Source organism: Tachysurus fulvidraco, chromosome 21, assembly GCF_022655615.1.
Source record: "Tachysurus fulvidraco isolate hzauxx_2018 chromosome 21, HZAU_PFXX_2.0, whole genome shotgun sequence".
NCBI lineage: Eukaryota > Metazoa > Chordata > Actinopteri > Siluriformes > Bagridae > Tachysurus > Tachysurus fulvidraco.
This window is the reverse complement of record NC_062538.1, coordinates 8,757,221-8,779,310: the sequence shown is the minus strand read 5'-3', so window position 1 is coordinate 8,779,310 and position 22,090 is coordinate 8,757,221. Positions and strand designations below refer to the sequence as shown.

The window sequence follows — 22,090 nt, the reverse complement described above, 5'->3', positions numbered from 1 at the left end:
ACCCATGCGAAATGGTTATCAAATGTTCTCAACTGGTTCTCAGCCTGTTATTAACCTTAAATTGACCGTTTACAAAAATGTTTTATTCCACTTATACCACAGCAAGTTGTCAATGCTATTCTTTTCCGTTTATTTATTAACTTTAACTTCATGATGTTATACTTATCCATTTATAGTTGCATTTAATGTTATGCAACATGCCATCACTTGGCCAGCATTCACCTTTCTTTTTTCTATCTCTTTTAGTAAAAATATACTACAGAGAATCTGCAGAAGCACAAAGTGCTCTATCATGATGTTGGAAGAATTGTTTTTACAACTGACTGTTACCCTGGAGATTACCAAAATTTTTAAATAGACTTCCCATCAAAAATTACATTTTGTTCTTTATTTAACCCGATTTTGTTGAAGTGTCCTGTTCAAATTGTCACTAAAGAAACCTATGATTTAAATGTTTTATAATAAACAATTATAGGTAGCATGTCAGAAAATCATCTGAATTGTGGTAGAAGCCCAGCATAATATGCCCAATTTTAATAAAATACACAAATTACCTTTTTTAAATTTGCTCCCTATAACCGATTCAGGCTGCGCTGTGCCATCTTTCTTCTCACAGGCAACAGCCAGAGAAAATCTCTTTTTTGTTTTCCACTCCTTTACAAAAGTTTCAAAAAGTCTTTTATCACTTGCTACGTCAATAATAGAGAAGGATTGCGAACTGCTGAAGGCAGAACTGGACATAGAGGCATCCTGTGAAAGCTGCAGTGAAAAGCCCTCATCAGTCACCGACGTCTCTGATTGTGACTTGGCCTTCAGCTCTACACAAAGTTGCTGATTATCCTTGGGGCCAGAATTTGGACATAAATTTAATTGAGACTCAATGTGAGTTTGGTGATTTAGAGGAGACTGTACAGTGGAAGTTGTCATTTTGACTCGGGGTGTGACAGGTTCACATACTGGTGTGGGAGGAATAAGATCATGGTTCACTGAATTTCGTTTCCCTACATGTAAATCATCTGAACCTTTTTGACTTGCACGCTCAGGCTCAACTTCAGCAGACTCCACCTTTTGTTCTGTCACATTTGTATTTAGTTGCCGTTGAGGTTCATGGAAGGTTGAAAACTGGTCAGACCACTTATCAAGAAGGTCTTGCATCCCCGGGCTCAGGTGAAACGAAGAATCGGTCATACTTTCTGAACGGCGTGCGTTAGTTTGCGAGACTAGTATCTCAGACACGATGTCATCTGTGTAACAAGGCTTATCTGCTTCTCTCATGCTATCTATTGGTCCGGTGCAAACCTTAAATTCGCTGTTCCGCTTCTCCAGATAGTGCTCTCCTATGAGTAACGAATCGCCCCATTCAGACAGGTTAAAAGAAGACTCGCCCCATTGTACTGCTTCTTGATCTTCCACTTCCACGACCACTTTGTTCTCGTTGTTTAATGGCATGGTGGGTGAACGTGAACTTGTATTTGCATCTACTGATTTGTCATTTTCATATTCTTCAGCAAAGTCTGCCTCGTCCTCCATGGCCTCCAAGATGGAGCTGTCATACAAGCTATCAAAGAGAAAACTGCTGCTTCTGTTGGGACTGTTGTCCACAATGCCTTCGGGTATCTTTTTTGTTACAGGGTCTGAATTGTCTGTTTGAGCCTGGGGATTCGCATTTATGTGTGTTTCACGTGATTCATTTGTGTTGTTTGTGAAGTTTAAAAGGTTCTCCATTTGACTGTCTGTGAGTGAAATGTTGTACTTTGGTTTGGGAATAATTGAAGGCAATGCATTTGGAATGTTCTCAGTCACTAGACTATCACTGTCAGAATGAGAGATTAGATGAGTCACACCATAACTCCCGAATCCTGAATGTGTAGTCCTGAATTTATGATTAGTCTTTGAATCGTCGTTGCTATGAGCCAATTTGTCCTCTTGCAGCAACATTCTTTCAGTCTGAGTGTCGAGCTGAAAACTATCCCCAAATTCTTCCAATTCCCCTGTGTACAAATCTGGAGAATTACACTTTTCTCCTGAAATTAGCATTTCTTCAGACGAAACTCGAGACTTTACATTTGCGCTCATCAAAAAGTTCACAGAAGTACCAGGACTGGGTTGTCTTAAAATATTATTTGCAATGGGCTCTTTCTGGTAACAGTCAGCGTATTTCTCCTTTTCTGACATAGACATCCTGTTTATATCATTTAAGATTTCATTTTCATTTCTGATTGAATCAGTAGGTGTTTTTTCTCCATAAGACGGAAATTGGGGTTGAGCAGTTAACGCTAATTCTTTATTAAGATGTAATGGAATAGATGATAAACAGCATGTCTGTTGCTTACGGTTTTCAGCTTTAGCAGTTGTTGATGGCCTAACCTTTTCATCTGTAACTAAAAAGGGTTTTTCAGCTGCGGTTACTCTTGACACATAATCCCCATTTTTTTCTTCATCTTCGACCCGTCTGCGTTTGGATAGTGGTTTCGCAGATTGCTCAGCATTACATGAGTTTGAGTTTCCGTGTAAATCAGAACTTTGGTAACAGTTTGATGATTCTGAAATCTCAGTGTTGCAGCCATGCTGACCTATTTTGTCTTTGACACTTATGGATTTTAGTACTTTGTGTAAAGCACTAGATTGGGTTTCAAGTGTCATTGTGTTTTCTACATTTACAGACATACATTTTGAGTTTGTATGACTTTGAGCATTATCAGATGAAGGATTCTGATCAGCTGGTATATGATGTCCTTTTCCGAGCTTCATAAATTTCTCAGTTCTTACATTAGTCTCATTGGATGAACCCTCAGCAGACTGTAAACTGGAATCTGTTGATTCATCAGATGCATTTGTTATAGCCTGTGGCGAGATTGAGTTGGGGTTCCACTCCACACCGAGAAGTGCCAAGTCTTGCTGGAGAAGCAGCCTGGCCTCTGACACGATCTGTTGCGCAGCCTCACTCTCGGTCAATGCCTTTTTCCCACTGACCCAGATACATCGCATGCTTCTGCGTTCCTGAGCCTCCTCCTCGCTCTCATCCACCGCTTGCCGAGAACTATCAGGACACAAATCATAAGCAGTTAGTCAACTTTTAAATAGAAGTGCTGCAATAATTAAGACAGGAAGCCAGTACTGGTCTAATCTTCAATATTTCTGTCCACAGTTTCAAGCAATAAATGTGAAGAATACATTTTCCTGCTTTAATATGTTCTCAATCTAAAAGTAAGAGTTTGATGATAAAAAAAATACGGCTGTTAGTTTTCACAACATTTAAGCTGGTAAACATTACCTGCACCTGCAACACACCAACATCTTGGCTCTGTAAAATCACTGTGAAATTTACCTTTTAAAAGGAACGGCTTTCCTCAAAGCTTTCTCCACATCAGTAACATTTGCACGTGCGACCTCAGCCACGGTAACCAACCCAGCACTGTAGAGTGCTCGTGCTCTCTGGGCGTTCAGCAAAGAAATACGGACCAGATCACACAGCTCTCGTTGCACTCCGAAGCTCAGGCGACTTTGGAACTGCGACAGCAGGAGCTCAAGGTTGTGCCATCCGAGTCGGTTACAGAAGACTGTAACCATTCCTGCCATTCCGAATAAAGTTATTTACTGCCAGAAACAAATTCTGTTCTTAACAAAGCTTTGTAAAAAAAGACTTAGTTTTACAGTTGGGAGTAATAAACAGAGGGGAAACCTGCGTAGGTTGAGGCAGACTGCTGAAGTGACTGCAGCTGTCCTCGGCTACAGCCGTATTTCTTCGCCACGACTCCAAGAGGTTCCTCATTGACCAGATCCAACAATACAAGCGTTGTGAAAAAACTATCGGACACAGCAAAACAAAGTGATATTAATGCAATACATTTATTTTGGAATATTTTTGAAAACTGAAAGACCAATTTCCGCTTTTTTTGTGATTGATTATGGCCAAAAATGCTTGATTTTTGATACTAGGTTTTTTTTTCTTCTTTTAAACTATTTCAAATAAAGACACATATGCAACTACTTTCTCTGATAGCTGTACTCGTGTCCGAGGCGTTTACGCGTCATCACTTGGCGAAATCTGTGAACAAATCTGTGTTCTGTATCATTGCAAGCTCCTCCGAATATCACAGAGTATGCTTGATTTTCTGTCAGTGTCTACAATCCCACATGCTAAATCCTGGGGGAACATATTTGTCTTCGCTAAGAAAAACGAGTATGTTATTCATATTTTCCAAGAATTACATGAACCACTCATTTTTTTTAAGAATACTACAGTAAAATAATCAAAATATTATATTAATAAAAATCAAAATATTACCGTTTGTGAATAGCCATCTGTCTCCGCTGTGTTTCTGTTTTGGCGATTAATTTCCCGCTGACAGAACGTGCCAGAAATCCTTCCTGAATTCCTACCATCTCTGCAACTCGTTTCATGGCAGAAGGCAGCTGTTCCCACAGACAGAAGAACTGGTACCAGTCTATTGTTGTCCAGTCGACGTACACTGGCGTTATCTGAGAAACAGTCAGACATCAATTTATGAACCAGATCAAAGTTTTTATTTTACTGTACAAGAAATGATAAACTTAACTCTTATGTTTGGGGATGCATCATTAAAGCTTTTGACATTGGACTTGATATGGACAGATGGATGGTATAAGCAGATCGATGATCTAACAAGACTTTACAACACACTCTCACAACTGCTTATCACATAATTGTAACTTGTGTATAATTTGAAAGTCTGTAATATAGTAGGTAGTATTAAATGTATTACATGACTCTGTACTCTCTATGCGTCAAAACATCCGATACAGTAAAGATGATCTTTACCTGGTAAAGTATATGCAGATCATTTTCAAGAACAAACCCTTTCATTGCTCTATGTAGGTCGGCGAAAATCCCAAGAGCTTCCGGAGGTGATAGAGATGATGACAGTGTGGCAGAACCCAGATGAGTAGGAAAATACTTCTCTTCTGCAACAGAACAGCACAGCTGGCCACACATGTTGAGATTGAAACTATGTCAAACACAACTGCAGTACCTAAAGTCTACTCACCGTCTCCTTCCTTTTGGATGTGAATAAATTCGTTATCCATCAGCCAGTCCATGCAGGCCTCGATAGCCCCCTGGCTCTGAGCTGCTCCAGGGTGATCGGGTTGTTCAGACGTCATGCTGGCTGCCAGCAGCGTGCACGAAGCATACATCTTCACCTCCTCTGGTGTGCTTGCAACTTCACCCACAATGATCTTAGGATGGATGAGAGAAAAGAGCTAAAGGTGATGCAGAAGGTCACACTCTCAGGTTGTCTTTCGTGCCTTAGTACACAAAACACACTTGAACCTTCCAAAGGGAGCATTCTAATGAGGATGGATAGAACATCAGGGCATTTTAACTGACCTGCAAGACCATTATACCTCAATTTATGAGAAAACTTGCACACAAGCACCCACACACAAGAAAGCTATACATTACCACACAGGGTTGGTGCTGTTATTTCACTGTGAGAAGAAGAAATATATTACTCATGCAACTTTTTTTGTCTAGGTTTTTGTCTATTTTTGTCTACCTTAACTGAAAAAGTGCTGAATTTTTTTTTTTAAAGAAAATTATTTTTTTGTTCTATTTTTCAGGCATCTTATGTAACACAATGTATTTATATTTCCTTCATTAGTCTGATTGGTCATGTGTTTCAGAATTACAGATTTTTTGCTAAACTAGCATTCGGTAGCTAGCTGGGATGTGGTAGCTCAGTAGTTAAGGTGTTGTACTACAAACAGGAAGGTTGTGAGTTCAAATCCCAGGTCCACTAAGCTGCAACTGCTAAGCCCCTGAGCAAGGCCTTCAATCCTCAATTCATCACTGTATAAAATAAGATTCTTATATCTCTCTGGATAAGGGTGTCTGTAAAAAGTAAAATATCATTATGCTATATGAAGATTATTGTGGCTTTAGCTCCAATTACACAGTTAGCTGTTTCAAATACATAGACGTACCAAGATAAGTTACGAAGTAAAAAATGATTTCAAGGGGTTTAGATGTAAACATTATTGTATAACAACTGGTGGGGGTACAGAAAAATGTCTTCTATTCCTAACAGAGGGATTTAGGTGCTGCTTTAGAAGGACGTTAAAAATATATAAATAAAAATAACTGTACTGTGAATACAATTTACACACATGATTCTGCAGTTTCACAAAGTACTTTTAGACTGCAGTTTAAATGCATTAAAGGTAGCACATAAATAAGGGTAATAGGCAGTATTGCTGCTGTAACCTCCAGGATGGCTCGGAGCATGCTGGTGGTGACTCCCTCTCCTTCACGCTTCACAAGGCAGCTGCTGATGGGCTTTAGACAGCCTTGGATTAAACTCATGCCCTTCATGCGTTCAGATTCCTTACACACCAGGACACTCTCACCTGGGACAAAATATACAAGAACAATCAATGCTGAGTGCTCCTCTGGATATAGGAAACATCTTTTGACATCTTTACATTATATTACTTCCAAAAATATATGGGGGGAGGGGAGCCAGAACACACCAACAGTGTCGACTCCTTTACGTCCTGCTCGTCCCACCATCTGTTTGTAGGTCAGTATGTCCAGCAGATGTCCGTTAAACACTGGGGTTCTGATAATCACACGGCGTGCAGGCAGATTTACACCGGAGGACAAAGTGGAAGTAGCGACTAGGACCTTGATGAAACCCTGACGAAAAGCACCCTCCAGGATGTCTCGCTCATCAAATGTCAAACCTAAATCAGAGGATGTGATCACAATTATTTATCACTATTGTTCAACCAAATTAGACAGAAACTAATTATTCTCAGTCTCACTAAAAATATTTATTAGCCTCACTATAATATACTCTACATTATAAACATACATGTCATTCAGTACAGTTCCTTAAGCAATTGGTTAAGTTAAATGCTAAACAGAAAAGAGATTAGACCCAAAAGAACAAGACGGCAAGATAAAAAATGGAAATGAATGAAAGAAGGAAAGAAAGAAACAAAGAAACAAACAAAGAAATAAAGGAAAGGCAGAAAAACATTAAGCATGAACATATTATATGTATTTTTATTTGAATGTGTTTGCTTTCCAATATTACAGTTTGAAATATATATTAAAATTTGGAAACCTAAAAAAACTATTTCCTACTTCACTATATGAAAAATGTTATTTGACTCCTCAAAAATGATTTCAATCCATTCTTTAGGCATATATAGTTGGTTTTAATGATCACTCAGACTGGCAGCAACATCCGCTGATAATAAAAGCCTGTTGACTTTCTGGTCACTCCTCTATGTTCTGATGGTAATGATGGTTGGTGTGAACTGCAGGTACCTGCGTGGTGGAAGGCTACACCCCAGGGAACTGTGCGCTTCAGGATTTCATCAAGGCCTGCAGGTGTTCGTTTTAACTGTGCTACAACATCCTGGAGACAATCGAGGTTCAGAGACACAGAGTGCACTCCACATTCTGACTGCTTCTCTAAAATAAAAAGGATTGACAAAATCTTCAGCACCACTTAAAGCTTATAACCACCATTCAAACCTTCAAAGTGGCCTTTTTTGCCATAGACTCCCATTATAAATTTAGAGGTTTATAACTCGGCAAGCTTTCGAGCGATCTACACCAAACTTGGCCAGATTCTTTAGGGTGATACTCTGTTACATTACATTGTTGTACCGACTGGCCTTTCGGTTTTTCCCCAGCCCTGCCCCCAACATATGCAAAATCTTAAAACTTTCCACAACACTGACATGTGACATATCAAAACACTCAGAACAATGAGGGGAACTTCCTCATGGGTATTCAGTTGATGTCACATAATGTCACATAACGTCTCATTCTGCTCCACCCACCCCAAAAAAATTATTACCACAAAAAGGACATGTCAAATGGCCAAATGTCAAAAAAGGTGATATATCAAAACACTCAGCACAATGAGAGGAATTGTGTCAAGGGTTTTAGATATGTCACATACTCGTATCCACTCCCCTCAAAAAGTATTGGCACTCTAGCATACCGGCCTTTGGGAATACTTGCTCCGGCAAGCCAACATCAAAGTTTGTCACAACGAACTTTACAAATCTAGTTTTTACTTATGTTGTTAAGTAGGTGAGCTACAAAATCTGTTGATCAGAATCAGAATCAGAATAATGTAGCCTAGATTAATAGGACAGGAGCAGTAATCTAGGCTACATGAATATTCTGATTCTAATGTACACTCGTGGCCAAAAGTTTTGAGAATTACATAAATATTAGTTTTCACAATGTTTGCTGCTAAACTGCTTTTAGATCTTTGTTTCAGTTGTTTCTGTGATGTACTGAAATATAATTACAAGCACTTCATACGTTTCAAAGGCTTTTATCGACAATTACATGACATTTATGCAAAGAGTCAGTATTTGCAGTGTTGGCCATTCTTTTTCAGGACCTCTGTAATTCGACTGGGGATGCTCTCAATCAACTTCTGGGCCAAATCCTAACTGATAGCAACCCATTCATTCATAATCACTTCTTGGAGTTCGTCAGAATTAGTTTTTGTTTGTCCACCCACCTCTTGAGGATTGACCACAAGTTCTCAATGGGATTAAGATCTGGGGAGTTTCCAGGCCAGGGACCCAAAATTTCAACGTTCTGGTCCCCGAGCGACTGATCTCCAGCCTTGTGCGCGTCAACATTCTCACCCGAGTTAACAAGACAATTACTGAAATGATCTCAGCAGGTCCTTTAATGACAGCAATGAAATGCAGTAGAAAGGATTTTTTGGGATTAAATTCATTTTCATGGCAAAGAAGGACTATGCAATTCATCTGATCACTCTTCATAACATTCTGGAGTATATGCAAATTGCTATTATAAAAACTTAAGCAGCAACTTTTCCAATTTCCAATATTTACGTAATTCTCAAAACGTTTGGCCACGACTGTAGTCTACTACATTACATCTAAAAAAAACACTACAACAGGCTTTTCCATTTTTTTGTCCGTTTGTTTTTAACATTCTGTTCAGAGCAGGTCAGCGTACACACCGTGGTGATGAAGGTTGTAAAACTCCCTGGCAACGCTGTCTGCCAGCTTTTCACACCAGTTTTTGGAGGGACAAAAGAGCAGCGCAGCATGACCTGCCTGCACCGTCTCAAAGCAGAGGCTCACAATGTGGTCATCATCACCCTAAATACAGAAATACAGAAAAACATACTCCACATTTTAAAGCTGTGTACCACAGCACCGACTCATGTTCACTTTCATTTTTATTCCTGACCTTAACAGGCAGAGCTGGAGTGAAAGGTCTGACAAGATTCATGGCGCCATCGTATATCTTAGCACCAATCTTGACCCACTCCATCAGCGGCACAGGACGATATTCTGTATGGTACAGTTCAGCATTTAACCAGTGAGCGAGAAGATCCAGGTTTGGCAAAGTGGCACTCATTCCCACAATCTGTACACCATCTGGGGAACTTTTATCAGAGCACCTACAGAAGGGAAAACTTTACCAGTTACATTCTGGCCAGCTCAAATCATGCTCTCCAGTGCAGTAGATGAAACTGAACTAACGTCCTACTGAGCATGAATTGCACTACTTGGGGCACAATGTAATATTGTTTGAGCACCTAGGAAGTAAGCATACTGTATGTAGTGTATATAAGGGAATTTGAGATGGCTTAACCTAAGGAACATAAGTGAAATCTAACTGAGATTAAGTTCATTACAAAATGATTTTGTCCCTTGGAGATTTTCTTTGATAGCAAAATCAATGCAATTTTCACCATCCAAGTTTTATGTAATATAGTATAACATTATAGCCGCATTAATGTTTAAATACATTGAACTACATGTTTTATGAAGTTGTGTCCAACATCAGTCCAAAACTAAGCAAGCAATAACCAATTGTCTTGGCTGAGTGACTAATTTTGTAGGGTTTTTTTTTTTTGGCTAAATTATCAAATAGATCGTGATATTTGTTTATTCATAAAGTGTCGTACTTCTCTGCTGTTTTCTTTCCAATGTACTGGATTTTAGTCAGCAAGAGCTCCAACAAATATCCACGGCCAGAGTCACCTAGCATGTGCAGTTCATCTACCACAACAATTCCTATGAGGGAAGAGGCAAAAAAGTGGAATCTTATGCATCGAGATCACAATGCACGTAATACATAAAGCAATGTGTAGGAAATTACCAAGCAAATCCATTCTGTCCTCTTCAATGAGCCTATTAATGAGCCCATTAGCTTTCTCTATTGTACACACAGCGACATCGAGTGCAGAGAAGCCACCAGCAGCAGAAGTGCTTCCCATATAGCCTTCAACACGTACACCTGCCTCCTGAAACACATTCTGGTAACAAGCACAAATGCAAGAACTTTAACATGGATTAGGGGAGACCGGGGCTGGTTGTCTCACGGGTTGGTTGTCACATTGCTTATTCCAGACACACTAGGTGGCGCTGTGGTAAAATTTTGATATCAATCTGTCAGCCTTTGATAGCTTACTCATTTGCACTTGTAATTTTGCTGAGTAGACACAAAAGATTGAGATGAGGAGACATTTTTTTTATTTTCATGGGTCAGTGTAAATTTTCATGTTGGTGTTGTTTTTGTGATGAGAGCTTGTAGGATATTAGTCATTTAAAAGCAAAACACTCATTAAAAAGCCAAAAATAGTAGCTTTATTTTGAGTCATATTTTAGCTATCAAGTAAAAGCCATGTGGCAGCTAGCTTAGCATGTTTGTCAAGAAGTCAGTTGGGGATGGTTGTCTCATAGCTTGCAGGGTTGGTTGTCACATGTGACAACCAACCCCTCAAGTATTAGAATTTGGGTTTTTTTTCAACTGAGAATGTGCAGACAGTGATATATTGTGTCTTTGTTGGTAGAATGGTCAGGAACTTCAAGAGAGAGACAAACAGGGGCAGAACACCAGCAGACATTATGCTTTTGTCTGTGAGGCAGGTGAAGCTAGAAGGCAAAAGCATATCTAGCACAGCTAAAGAATTTGATATTAACTACATTGACCCGTTACTACCAGAAAATGTCAAATGATGACATCCAGGGTAAAGCTACCACTTTCTCAGTGCCAGTTGGCTATAGAAAAAATCGCCAGAGTTTCAACGGTCACCAAGAACAGCAGCTGAGAGATTACATAATAAAGGCCTCTGAGATCTATCATGGTCTATCTCCCAAAGAAGTGTACAGTCTGGCTTACCAGTTTTCAGTGTCACAACAAATTAATAGCAAGTCCAGGGAAGTATGGCTCAGATGTGTTCGCTGCCAAATGTGGGCATACAAAGATTGTACCCCTGGCAATCCAGGGGCATACATTTGTCACAACTGTGATTCTTGTGACTCTGAATGAAGCACAGCCAGTGCTGCGCAGGGTTTCCTACTTTAGTTCAAATTGTTAAGAGTATTGGACATGTGGACCTTTTAAGACTGTTGGTCTGTTTGTTTTTGTTTGCTGTTAGGCAACTTACATAATGAATTGATAATAAAGAGGTTTTAGCACTAAAAAATAATTCATTTTATTTCTCAACACAGTAGACAATTCAAGTAACTAATTACCCACTTTAATCCCATTGTTTAAACATAAGAGGCATTGATGACAACTATCATAGGGGTGGTATTCATATTAAAACTTATTTGCAGTTTCTAGCTTAAAAAACTAAAAAGTTACACATTATCTTTTTAGATCCCAATTTATCACTGAAATCCTATTGAACCTCTATAGGGACAACCAACCCCATACCTCATGACAACCAACCCCGTAATGGGGTTGGTTGTCACATTGTGTCAGAGTGTCTTTGATGGTTAATTACTTCATGTTACAATACATTCTAAAAGTAAAAAGTATACACATTTGAAGCCAAGACCCTGAGTTTTCATTTCATGTAGGAATTACTGCTGAAAGATTTTTTGAAGATGAGCAGTTCATGCATGAGTAAAAATTGTGACAACCAACCCCGGTCTCCCCTAAACATTGGTGAGAAAACTAACCGTAATTGAACACGACAAATACACACAAAAAAATATTTTAAACCATAAGAAAAGTGTGAATGTAAACCAACCTGTAGATAAAACATTTTCTCTCGGGCCACAGAAACAAATGGGAGGATGAATATGGCTTTACGTCTAGTCTCCAAAACTCTTTTTAAGATTAATAACTCAGAAACCAGAGTTTTCCCAGCACTTGTTGGGGCTGAAAGTTAAAAAAAACAACAACAAACAAACAGCAAGGTCACAATGGTGAAGAAATCTGTGTTAAAGGACTATTTGTGTTCTAAAGAAATGTAGTGATGTTTCTCAACAATAAAAGCTTCAATAATGACAAAACATTCAACCACAACTACAACTACAGAGCACATGGATGATAGGTGCCGCTATTGAAATGTTGTGGTAAAAATCTGTGTATTGGAAAAAAGCTGTGATCAATCCGACTCAACAGCACCACCCAGTGGCAGATAGAGCAGTTTTCATGGCTAATGCATAAAATAATATTCAAAAGTTGTACGTTTCTGTAAATAAAAATCTGTGAAAATGACTACATAGTAAAATGTGTTGTTGTTTTTTTGTGTCATCATCACCTGTGGTTGTCTGCTTGTTTATAGATGCAGGTGAATACGACAAAATTGTTATTTGGCCCCAGATCAATAAATGAATAGAACTGAATTTAGGTTAAAAGTTGAAGTTTTCCTGAGAAGGTCATAATTTCTTATTTGAGAAGTAATTACTACATCAGGTGTGTTTGTCACTTTGATCTGAGCCAGACGCTGGTGTACCTTCTCTTAATGAAGGAAAAAAAAAGGCATCAAGGATTTTTAACTCTTCAAGAAAATGAAGAAAAAAGATCAGAAAGCTTAAAAAAACAACACAAAACACACCTTATCATTCAATTTATGAAGCCACTGTAAAGTTTAATGTTACATATTATATGGTAATCAAACCATTTCTCTCATATAGGTGCTAGTGTTAAACAATTTGATTGCATCTAAATAACCTCCCTAATACCAAACACATAATGACTGAAATCAGCTTCTGAGATCTACTGATTCCACCTCATCTCATCTTCTCAACATGATCCCAACTTTGGAAACAGAGCTCACAGAAACCCCAGTTTCCCCAATCATAATTACTCCCACTCACAACTCTGTGATGTTGTTTGTGTGTGTTCAACTTGTAAATACGATCTTTCTGGCATGACTTGAATGAAACACAAGTAAGAGTGTGTCACCTGTGCAGAGAAGGAATAACACGCAGTAAACTTCTTTTCATTCAAGCTTGCATCTGGTTCCATGACGCTACTAAGTATGAATGAGTTAAACTTGTGAAAATAAATATTTGATCCTTCTGCACCAATGCTGTAAATTGTAAATCTACAACCTGACTCATTGCTGGTGACATTTTATACGTTCCATTAAAAAAAAATTGACGGAAGAATAAACATCTCCGATTAGTGTGATTTGATCAGATGCTGAAGAGAGAAAAGTTGAATTACCTGAGTAAACAAGATTTTTCCCCACCAACACTTTGCCCAGAGTGAGGCATTCAGCTTGCCACTCGAACATCTGCTTCACACCCAGACTCTGGTACTTCTCCAGCACAGGTTTGGGAAGACCCCAGCTGGAGAGCAGCAGTTTGTCTGCCTGATCAGCAGGAATCGCCATGTGGATGCTGTGCCCTGTTTAAGGATTAATATTATAATAATAATCAGAAGAGGAAGTATAAGAAGAAACAAAAGACAAGATTGTAGACACCAGTGAATGACACACTTGTCTATAAAATGTACAGTACGAAGTAATACAAGTTTATTCATTTCAGAAGGGAAATCTATTGCTTCTATTTACAGCCATGATCTAAACATTACTTTCATCCTTAGCTCCTAGTTCTGTCTCAAAACAAACATACAAGTCAGGTTCCAAAGAAGCTGGAATTGTCAAAAGTCACTGCCATCCATACCTGGCGGTCCACTGGGAGTTAAGGTTGAGACTATTTTAATCTTTTTTAAACTGCATGTTTATAAAATATCTCTTAGGATGAGCGTGAGATGATTTGGGTATGCTGTTAACACAATGCTACACTGATGGAATTCATTATTTATTAGATCTCAGAGAGTCTGTGAAATAGACACCAAACATTTCTGAGGTCATCAACAGGAGGGAACATTGTGTAAAGGTCAAGTTTAACAGTGTTGAATGCAGAATATCTTTACCTGCATCTGTTGGTGAGCTGCACATAGAGCTGAGATCCAGACCAGGTGGAGGAGTGAGGATGGAGACAGACAGGTTCCCATGCTTTGGCATCGGCTTCTGGAAACCAGATCTTTTTTTGGCAGCAGCCACCATGTGTGTTGGACTAAACAGAATGTAATCCTTTGTACCGTTCATAGATCCATTCGAACCGGTTGCCAACGTCTCTTCTCTGAATTTTAACTTCGGCTTGTTGTCATAGGTTTTTTTGTGAGGTGAACAGTTTTCTGTCTCGTGCTCAAATTTTGACTTGTGATCAAGCTTCTGCCTTCCTGCCCTGCTGCTCTTGGTTTCACTGAACAACAACCTTTGAGCTAGGTCCTTCAAGTCCTTAGCTTTTTTGCCAGGCATATTTGTTCTTCCATTTTCCAGTAATGGTATTGATGGCACTGCATCTAATGGCTTAATATTTTCTTCACTTTGGCCTTGTAGTTTTTGATGACCATGATTTTCATTGATTTCAGAAAGGTGAGCTCTTTTCTCTGACAAATTAGGTGCTTTCACGGGCATACCGCATGTTCCTCTTGTTAATTTAGACTCTTGTATATTCCCTGCATCCTTCACTGAATCTGAATCCAGAGGCATCAACTGTTTCTTCTCATTTTGCTGAAAGCAGATTTTTTTTTTTAGATCCAAACAGTTAGATGACACAACAGTACATTTGTATATAAGCTGCATCAAAGCATATACACTTACCATAGTAGAAGTGCTATTACAGCTTCCCCTTTTCTGTATTCCATGTTCAGACGGCTGAGCATTATGGAAAGGACTCGGCCTTCTAGTCGTTGCTTTTTCATCCACAGGCAAACTACCAGAAATAAGTAAATCACTCTGATAAAGGAATAACATACTCAGGGTTGCACTGTTATAAGAAAATAATCAACAGCATGATATTAGGATGCATAGCTATCATTACCAAAAGTACAGCATGTCCCAACGTGTATTTTATTCATCTGAGTGGGGGAAGTTGTGGACTAATGGTTAGAGAGTTTGACTCCTAACCCTAAGGTTGTGGGTTCGAGTCTCAGGCCGGCCACGACTGAGGTGCGCTTGAGTAAGGCACCGAACCCCCCAACTGCTCCCCAAGTGCAACAGCATAAATGGCTGCCCACTGCTCCAGGTGTGCGTGTGTGCACTTTGGATGGATTAAATGCAGAGAAGGAATTCTGAGTATGGGTCACCATACTTAGCCGTAGGTCACGTCACTTTCACTTATTCCACAGCAATTTATCAATTACTATGTTTACATTTAAATTACACATCGTCTTTGTTTATCTGTTCATAGTGTTATAGTGTTACTCTCAGTGTTGGGTAACATTCACAAAAAAACTTAAATCCTGTTACTTATGCCATAGCAGCTATAACCACAAAAGTGTTTCTCTCTCTCTGTCTGTCTCTCTGTGTGTGTGTGTCTCTCTCTCTCTGTCTCTGAACTAATAAAACAGAAAATTATTTGTCTGCTGCTGACACTGGAGACTCCTTCCTTATAAACGATCACACACTTTATACATCACTGAACGGGATTATTCCAGATATCAATCACTTAAAAACATGTAGCTTGTAAACAATGTAGACTTGATTGTAAAGCATTTGTTGGAAAGTACAGGAATGGAAAACTATTAAAATAATTTTGATAAATAAATAATAATAAATAGTAAAGTGTAAAAATATTATTGCACACATTCAATTAATATTCATGAAATACTGATTATGGGGCTTTCTGGAATTTATTTGACAGTTAAATGGGTCTGTGGCTTGTGATCAGAATTGTCTGTCAATCAAATGAAAGCATCTAAAAGTAAAATCCTGGATAATTGTTGTGTTTCTTACCCATTTTTCTTTGTTATAGGATGCTGTCCAAGGTAAAAGGTCCTTGATGAACAATTCATCACACAGACTGTCAGTTAAAACATGAAATGCTTCTCCAGTGACTGAGAAACGCCAAATGTTCAGTTAAGATTAAAAAATAGTTTTTCTTAATTCCGCATTTTCAGGTGTTTACGAGATGGAAATAAAGTTAGATTGTTCATCCTTTATCACAATTATTTTCATGTTAGACACACTCTTTCAGAATGAGTAAATATTGAACCTTGTTTACATTCAGTCAAAAGCGTGTTTGTGTTAAAATCAAACCCTTGTTTTAACTCATCAACTGTAAATAAAAACAAACAAAGATTTCTTTTTAAACAACCGCGGTGTTTCACCGTATTTGTCCGGGTTGGTACGCGCGCTCTGTATGAAAGTTTCCGGATTCTCTCTCTCTCTCTCTCTCTCTCTCTCTCTCTCTCTCTCTCTCTCTCGCTCCCTCTCTCCAAGTCAGTAGGTGGCGCTAACGCTACCACCAAAAACAGAGCACTCTCCCGTTTCCTGTTTTTATTCATCAGTTCTGTGTTCCGTGTTTCTGTAGTGATGTAGTTCTGTATATTGTGTTTGGTCCTCGGTGTATTTATGAACACTAAAAGAGTTCTTCTCAGCTGTACTGTGATCTCACTGCAGGACACTCGCTTTGTTTATCCGTGCTGTAAATTCTGTCTGTCCAGATTAACAGAGGAGTCTAATTTAAGGTAAATGTCCCTGTAGCGTAGCTAAACTAGTGCGTTTAGCCTCATTCCTCACAAACAATTCATGTTTCATGTCAGTTATGTATTTAGTTCTGAATTCTGAAAGTATTTTGTCTCTCTGTCTATCTGTCTGTCTGTCTGTCTGTCTCTCTCTCTCTGTCTGTCTGTCTCTCTCTCTGTCTGTCTGTCTGTCTGTCTGTTTATTTGTCTCTGTCTATCTGTCTGTCTGTTTATTTGTCTGTCTGTCTATCTATCTGTCTATCTGTTTATTTGTCTGTTTCTTTCTCTATCTGTCTATTTCTTTCTCTATCTGTATGTCTATCTATCTATCTATCTATCTATCTATCTATCTGTCTGTCTGTCTATTTGTCTGTCTCTATCTATCTGTCTATTTGTCTGTTTCTTTCTCTATCTGTCTATTTCTTTCTCTATCTGTATGTCTATCTATCTATCTATCTATCTATCTATCAACTGTGTATCTCTTATAGAAGTCAGTGTCACAAGTGTGGCTTCACATGTGATACACAAAATGTGGACTATAGATTCAGACTGTCACTAAAAGTGTCTCGGGATACAAGTCTGTTTGGAGTGACAGTTTTTGGAGGTTGTCTGAATCCCTTTTTTGGTGTTACAGCTGGTGGTTTACAGAGGTACAATTTCTAAATGTTCTTTTTAAATTCACAGGATGTACACAATTCCCAATGTGTTTTATTTTCCACTTTTCTTTGTGCTTTCATTTTTCAGATTTTTAGAGTCAGAAAAGTTTGAAGGCCCACAGAGTTTACAACAACTACTAATCAAAGCCGTGGAGGATTGCTTCATTGGAAAATGTTTAGTTTTCGGATTTAAGGTATGTTTGTCTATTCTGTATTTTCTTTACTCTTGTATTTTAGGTACGAAACAGCCCCGTTTATATCTCCTGTGACTGATCGGGATCAGATCGTTTTTGACTAACATTGGGGGGTCAAAACAAGATCTTGGTTTATTTTAGTCAATTGTTATATTTTTTTCTTTTTCAGCTTGCTGGCAGGGATGCAGAACGCTGTTTACTTGGTCAACATGCTGCTGAATCCATGCAGTTTGTGGCCTGTCAAGTCATTCCTCCTCATGGAGCTTTTCTTGGTGTCACTGTTTTTGCATACTTGCAAAGCCTTATGCAGGCAAATGCTCGGTCAGACTGTTCTATAGAAGCTGGTGGTCAGTTTCAGCAGAAAGACTCTCTGGTAAGCATCTTTGAGCAAACTCTGCCTTTGTGCCAGGACCCGTGCTCTGTAAGCAGCAATGACAGCTTCACACTTCCACCTCCATGGCATTCAGTGTCAAACCTAGAATTATGCTTCTCTCCAGAGGAAACAAGAGGAAGTTCTTTAAAGGAGGTTTCAGTGGAAGGGGGAACAATGCAAAGTTCTAATTTCTATCCCCTCAATCTTTCTGAATCAAAACAAACAGTGCATAACAGACTCTCTACCTCTCATAGGTGTCTGTTTAATGCCTCATTTATATCCCCTATAAAAACCAACCCCTGTGATCATGCATCAAAACACTTAAATCAGTGGGCTTCAAAAGACTTTCTCGGCCCAATAAATGCATCTATTCCTGAAGAGACGCTTTTCAATCACACCAGTTTTGCTTTAGATGATGCACCGTTGTCAGAATCCTTAAGAGATTTTGTCAGCACAGAGCTGCAGATTGGTAACCGGAAAGTACTCGGTTCCATCAGTGAAAGAGCTCGAGCCATCACTGAAAACAGTGTCGTCTTAGAAAACAACACAATTCCTACTGATATCTCAATAGTCCAATCACTGGACTCTTCCCGTACTGTTCTCACGGCATTGCGTGAGGTTACCAATGATGACCGGGGAACAGGAAGAAAGAATAGAAAGCGAAAATTGCTCTCAGTGTCTAAACATACGACAAAACCCCCTTGCGTTTCTAAGAGGTTGAGCTGTGACCTTAAGCATTTGGTCTCAAACAGAAATGGAGGTACTCCTGTTCTCCTGCAAGAAAATCAGTCAGCTGACTTTAAGGATGCCTATAATTGTTCAGCAGACCTATTTCACCAAAGCAGCATGAACATTTCAGATGTGTCTGAGAACTCCTTCTCTAACACTGATCCAAGAAAGCAAGACCAAGAAAGTCTGGTCGATATCAAATTTTCTGAGCCTGATATTTCGAGTTTCCAATTTGCTCCTTCTTTACAGTCAACTCCTATTGTGGATTCATCCATTCAGTGCACCTATAGAAAGCCCCATAAACTCAGCAAAAAATGGTCAGGTCTGCATTGGTCTAAGAAGAGTAGGACTCGAACAAGCCTTATTAGAGTTCTGCAAAACAACACTAATAACCGACAAGGGTTGCAGCTGGATAAATCTAAATTTAATCAAACTCACTTTTCTGATTCTGCTCTCAAAACTTCTGAAAGTTCAGCAGGTGGCTCTGAGTCAAAAGTGGATGTGAAACACACACCTGGAGAATCTGCTCTACCCACCACCCTTAATGACTGCTCCAGAGACCTTTTTGATCCTTCATTCTGAGTTATTTAATAATTCTGAAATCTAATAAATGCATCTTTTTGTGTGTATGAGCATGACCAATATTATTGAAGAGACTTTAAGGTTATAATACTTTTATTATGTCATATTGATTTGTAACAGATTATGTATACAGTATTGTTCAAAATAATAGCAGTACAATGTGACCGACCAGAATTATCCAGGTTTTTAGTATATTTTTTATTGCTACATGGCAAACAAGTTACCAGTAGGTGCAGTAGATTCTCAGAAAACAAACAAGACCCAGCATTCATGATATGCACGCTCTTAAGACTGTGCAATTGGGCAATTAGTTGTAAGGGGTGTGTTCAAAAAAATAGCAGCGTGGCATTCAATCACTGAGGTCATCAATTTAGTGAAAAAACAGGTGTGAATCAGCTGGGCCCTATTTAAGGATGGAGCCAGCACTTATTGAACATGCATTTGAAAGCCTGAGGAAAATAGGTCGTTCAAGACATTGTTCAGAAGAACAGCATACTTTGATTAAAAAGTTGATTGGAGAGGGGAAAACCTATAAAGGCTGTTCAGCAAAAATGATCGCCAATGCCTTAAAATGGAGAGCAAAACCAGAGAGACGTGGAAGAAAATGGAAGACAACCATCAAAATGGATTGACGAATGACCAGAATGGCAAAGGCTCAGCTAATGATCAGCTCCAGGACAATCAAAGACAGTCTGGAGTTACCTGTAAGTACTGTGACAGTTAGATGTCTGTGTGAAGCTAATCTATTTTCAAGAATCCTCCGCAAAAAGGCATGTGCAGAAGAGGTTACAATTTGCCAAAGAACACATCAACTGGCCTAAAGAGAAATGGAGGAACATTTTGTGGACTGATGAGAGTAAAATTGTTCTTTTTGGGTCCAAAGGCCACAGACAGTTTGTGAGACGACCCCCAAACTCTGAATTCAAGCCACAGTACACAGTGAAGACAGTGAAGCATGGTGGTGCGAGCATCATGATATGGACATGTTTCTCCTACTAAGGTGTTTGACCTATTTATCGCATACCAGGGATGATGGATCAGTTTGCATAGGTCAAAATACTTGAAGAGGTCATGTTGCCTTATGCTGAAGAGCACATGCCCTTGAAATGGTTGTTTCAACAAGACAATGACCCCAAACACACTAGTAAATGAGCAAAATCTTGGTTCCAAACCAACAAAATTAATGTTATGGAGTGGCCAGCCCAATCCCCAAACTTTAATCCAATCAAGAACTTGTGGGGTGATATAAAAAATGCTGTTTCTGAAGCAAAACCAAGAAATGTAAATGAATTGTGCAATGTTGTTAAAGAATCATGGAGTGGAATAACAGCTGAGAAGTGCCACAAGTTGGTTGACTCCATGCCACACAGATGTGAAGCAGTTTTATAAAACTGTGGTCATACAACTAAATATTAGTTTAGTGATTCACAGGATTGCTAAATCCTAGAAACAAAAACATTTGTACAAAATAGTTTTGAGTTTGTACAGTCAACGGCAGACACTGCTATTTTTTTGAACACACCCCTTTCAACTAATTGCCCAGTTACACAGCCTTAAGAGCGTGCATGTCATGAATGCTGGGTCTTGTTTGTTTTCTGACAATCTACTGCACCTACTGGTAACTTGTTTGCTACATAGAAATAAAAAAATATACTAAAAACCTTGATTATTCTGGTTAGTCGCATTGTACTGCTATTATTTTGAACAATACTGTGTATGTATGCCATATATAGTGAAAATATACTCAGTGATTGTGTCATTTTTCCTAGGTCAGACCCATAAATAATTATTTTATTCAATTTTTTTGTAAAGTTTCTGAGTTATTCGTATTTCAGTAAAGTCCCCTGTTGATTTCAGATTTGTTGTTTATTTAAAAGTGAATATCAACTTGAGAGAAGCAAAATTCAATTCGTTGGTTATTATGCAATTAAGTTTAATCACTAGTGTTAAAATTTTGCTAATGCCTTTGCTAAAGTAATGTAAGTCTTCAACACTATGTGCAATGACACCTGGGGAATGTTGAGCTGAATTTTATTAAAGCATAAAGTATATATGTAGTGTATAGATTTAAGTAGAATCACTGGGTATAGCGGCTATACTATAGCCCATGGATTACTATCTTAAAACAAAATCCACTTTTTTGTATAATGTACAAGTTTGATGCAATGCAGATTTTGACAATAAAACAATTTCCATACCATGGAAGCTACTTCATAATAGGTTTAAGAGAAGTGTCTTATTTAAAAAAATATATATATATTTTGCTGTAATGATTAAAAATGATTAATATTATTCTGCTGTTAAAAAGTTAGTAAGTATCGCTCATGGTTAGTCCCAGTGTGCAGGCTATGAGCTTGAAGCAGTGAGGCATGAGATGTCCTTGTAAGACATAACAGGATGAGTCATTTAAATGTACCAGTAACTGCTGTAATTGTTGATCTATTTTGAAACATTAGTAACACAACCTCTGAAGTTCTTTTCAGAGCCTTGTTAATGGGAGAGATCAGGAAATAATTTGATATGAATATAAGCAGGTTCGGGATTCAAGCCCACAAGCTGCTGAGACATCTACGTTGAGTCCTTGACAAGGCCCTTAACCTCACCTGCTCCTGGGGTGCTGCAAGATAGCTGACCCTGTGCTCTGACCCCAGGCTCATAATAGCCTGGGATATGCGAAAAACCCTTTTGGGGCAGTGGATCGGAGGATCGGGGTTCAAGGCCAAGTTGCCACTCCTGGGCCCTTGAGCAAGGCCCTCAACCCTTCCTGCTCCAGGGG

At 38.8% G+C, this 22,090-nt stretch overlaps 2 protein-coding genes across 8 annotated transcripts in view; one reads left to right on the top strand and one right to left on the bottom strand.

The window, feature by feature from the left end:
• The window catches only part of polq (polymerase (DNA directed), theta), a 34,577-nt gene extending 18,100 nt beyond the window's left edge, over positions 1–16,477 (bottom strand). For 5 of the 7 annotated variants that reach the window (XM_047805943.1, XM_027134125.2, XM_047805945.1 and 2 more), the window contains exons 1-18: positions 16,050–16,473; positions 14,916–15,027; positions 14,183–14,825; positions 13,469–13,651; positions 12,042–12,172; positions 10,160–10,316; positions 9,966–10,074; positions 9,242–9,455; positions 9,009–9,150; positions 7,316–7,462; positions 6,511–6,723; positions 6,245–6,387; positions 5,028–5,217; positions 4,802–4,944; positions 4,289–4,482; positions 3,683–3,807; positions 3,329–3,572; positions 555–3,040 (exon numbers count right to left, since the gene is read on the bottom strand). In XM_047805943.1, the coding sequence (XP_047661899.1) occupies positions 555–3,040; positions 3,329–3,572; positions 3,683–3,807; positions 4,289–4,482; positions 4,802–4,944; positions 5,028–5,217; positions 6,245–6,387; positions 6,511–6,723; positions 7,316–7,462; positions 9,009–9,150; positions 9,242–9,455; positions 9,966–10,074; positions 10,160–10,316; positions 12,042–12,172; positions 13,469–13,651; positions 14,183–14,825; positions 14,916–15,027; positions 16,050–16,108 (5,635 nt within the window). In that variant the 5' untranslated portion in view covers positions 16,109–16,473. Of the gene's footprint in view, positions 1–554; positions 3,041–3,328; positions 3,573–3,682; positions 3,808–4,288; positions 4,483–4,801; positions 4,945–5,027; positions 5,218–6,244; positions 6,388–6,510; positions 6,724–7,315; positions 7,463–9,008; positions 9,151–9,241; positions 9,456–9,965; positions 10,075–10,159; positions 10,317–12,041; positions 12,173–13,468; positions 13,652–14,182; positions 14,826–14,915; positions 15,028–16,049 lie in introns of all 7 variants that reach the window. The other 2 variants (XM_047805947.1, XM_047805944.1) reach the window with 2 other exon arrangements.
• An 88-nt stretch (positions 16,478–16,565) lies between these two features.
• On the top strand, positions 16,566–19,361 carry ddias (DNA damage-induced apoptosis suppressor). Its single transcript, XM_027134126.2, has 4 exons — positions 16,566–16,783; positions 17,269–17,430; positions 17,525–17,630; positions 17,800–19,361. The coding sequence occupies exons 1-4, from the start codon at positions 16,668–16,670 to the stop codon at positions 19,312–19,314; spliced, it is 1,899 nt and encodes a 632-aa protein (XP_026989927.2). The 5' UTR covers positions 16,566–16,667; the 3' UTR covers positions 19,315–19,361.
• Positions 19,362–22,090: the final 2,729 nt, after the last annotated feature.

What these genes read in the sequence shown, in the direction of transcription:
- ddias (XM_027134126.2), top strand. Translation starts at nt 16,668, where the DNA reads ATGAACACTAAAAGAGTTCTTCTCAGCTGTACTGTGATCTCACTGCAG. An exon ending in ACAGAGGAGTCTAATTTAAG is followed by an intron (nt 16,784 to 17,268) that starts GTAAATGTCCCT and finishes TATCTCTTATAG; the next exon opens with AAGTCAGTGTCACAAGTGTG. An exon ending in ACAGCTGGTGGTTTACAGAG is followed by an intron (nt 17,431 to 17,524) that starts GTACAATTTCTA and finishes TTCATTTTTCAG; the next exon opens with ATTTTTAGAGTCAGAAAAGT.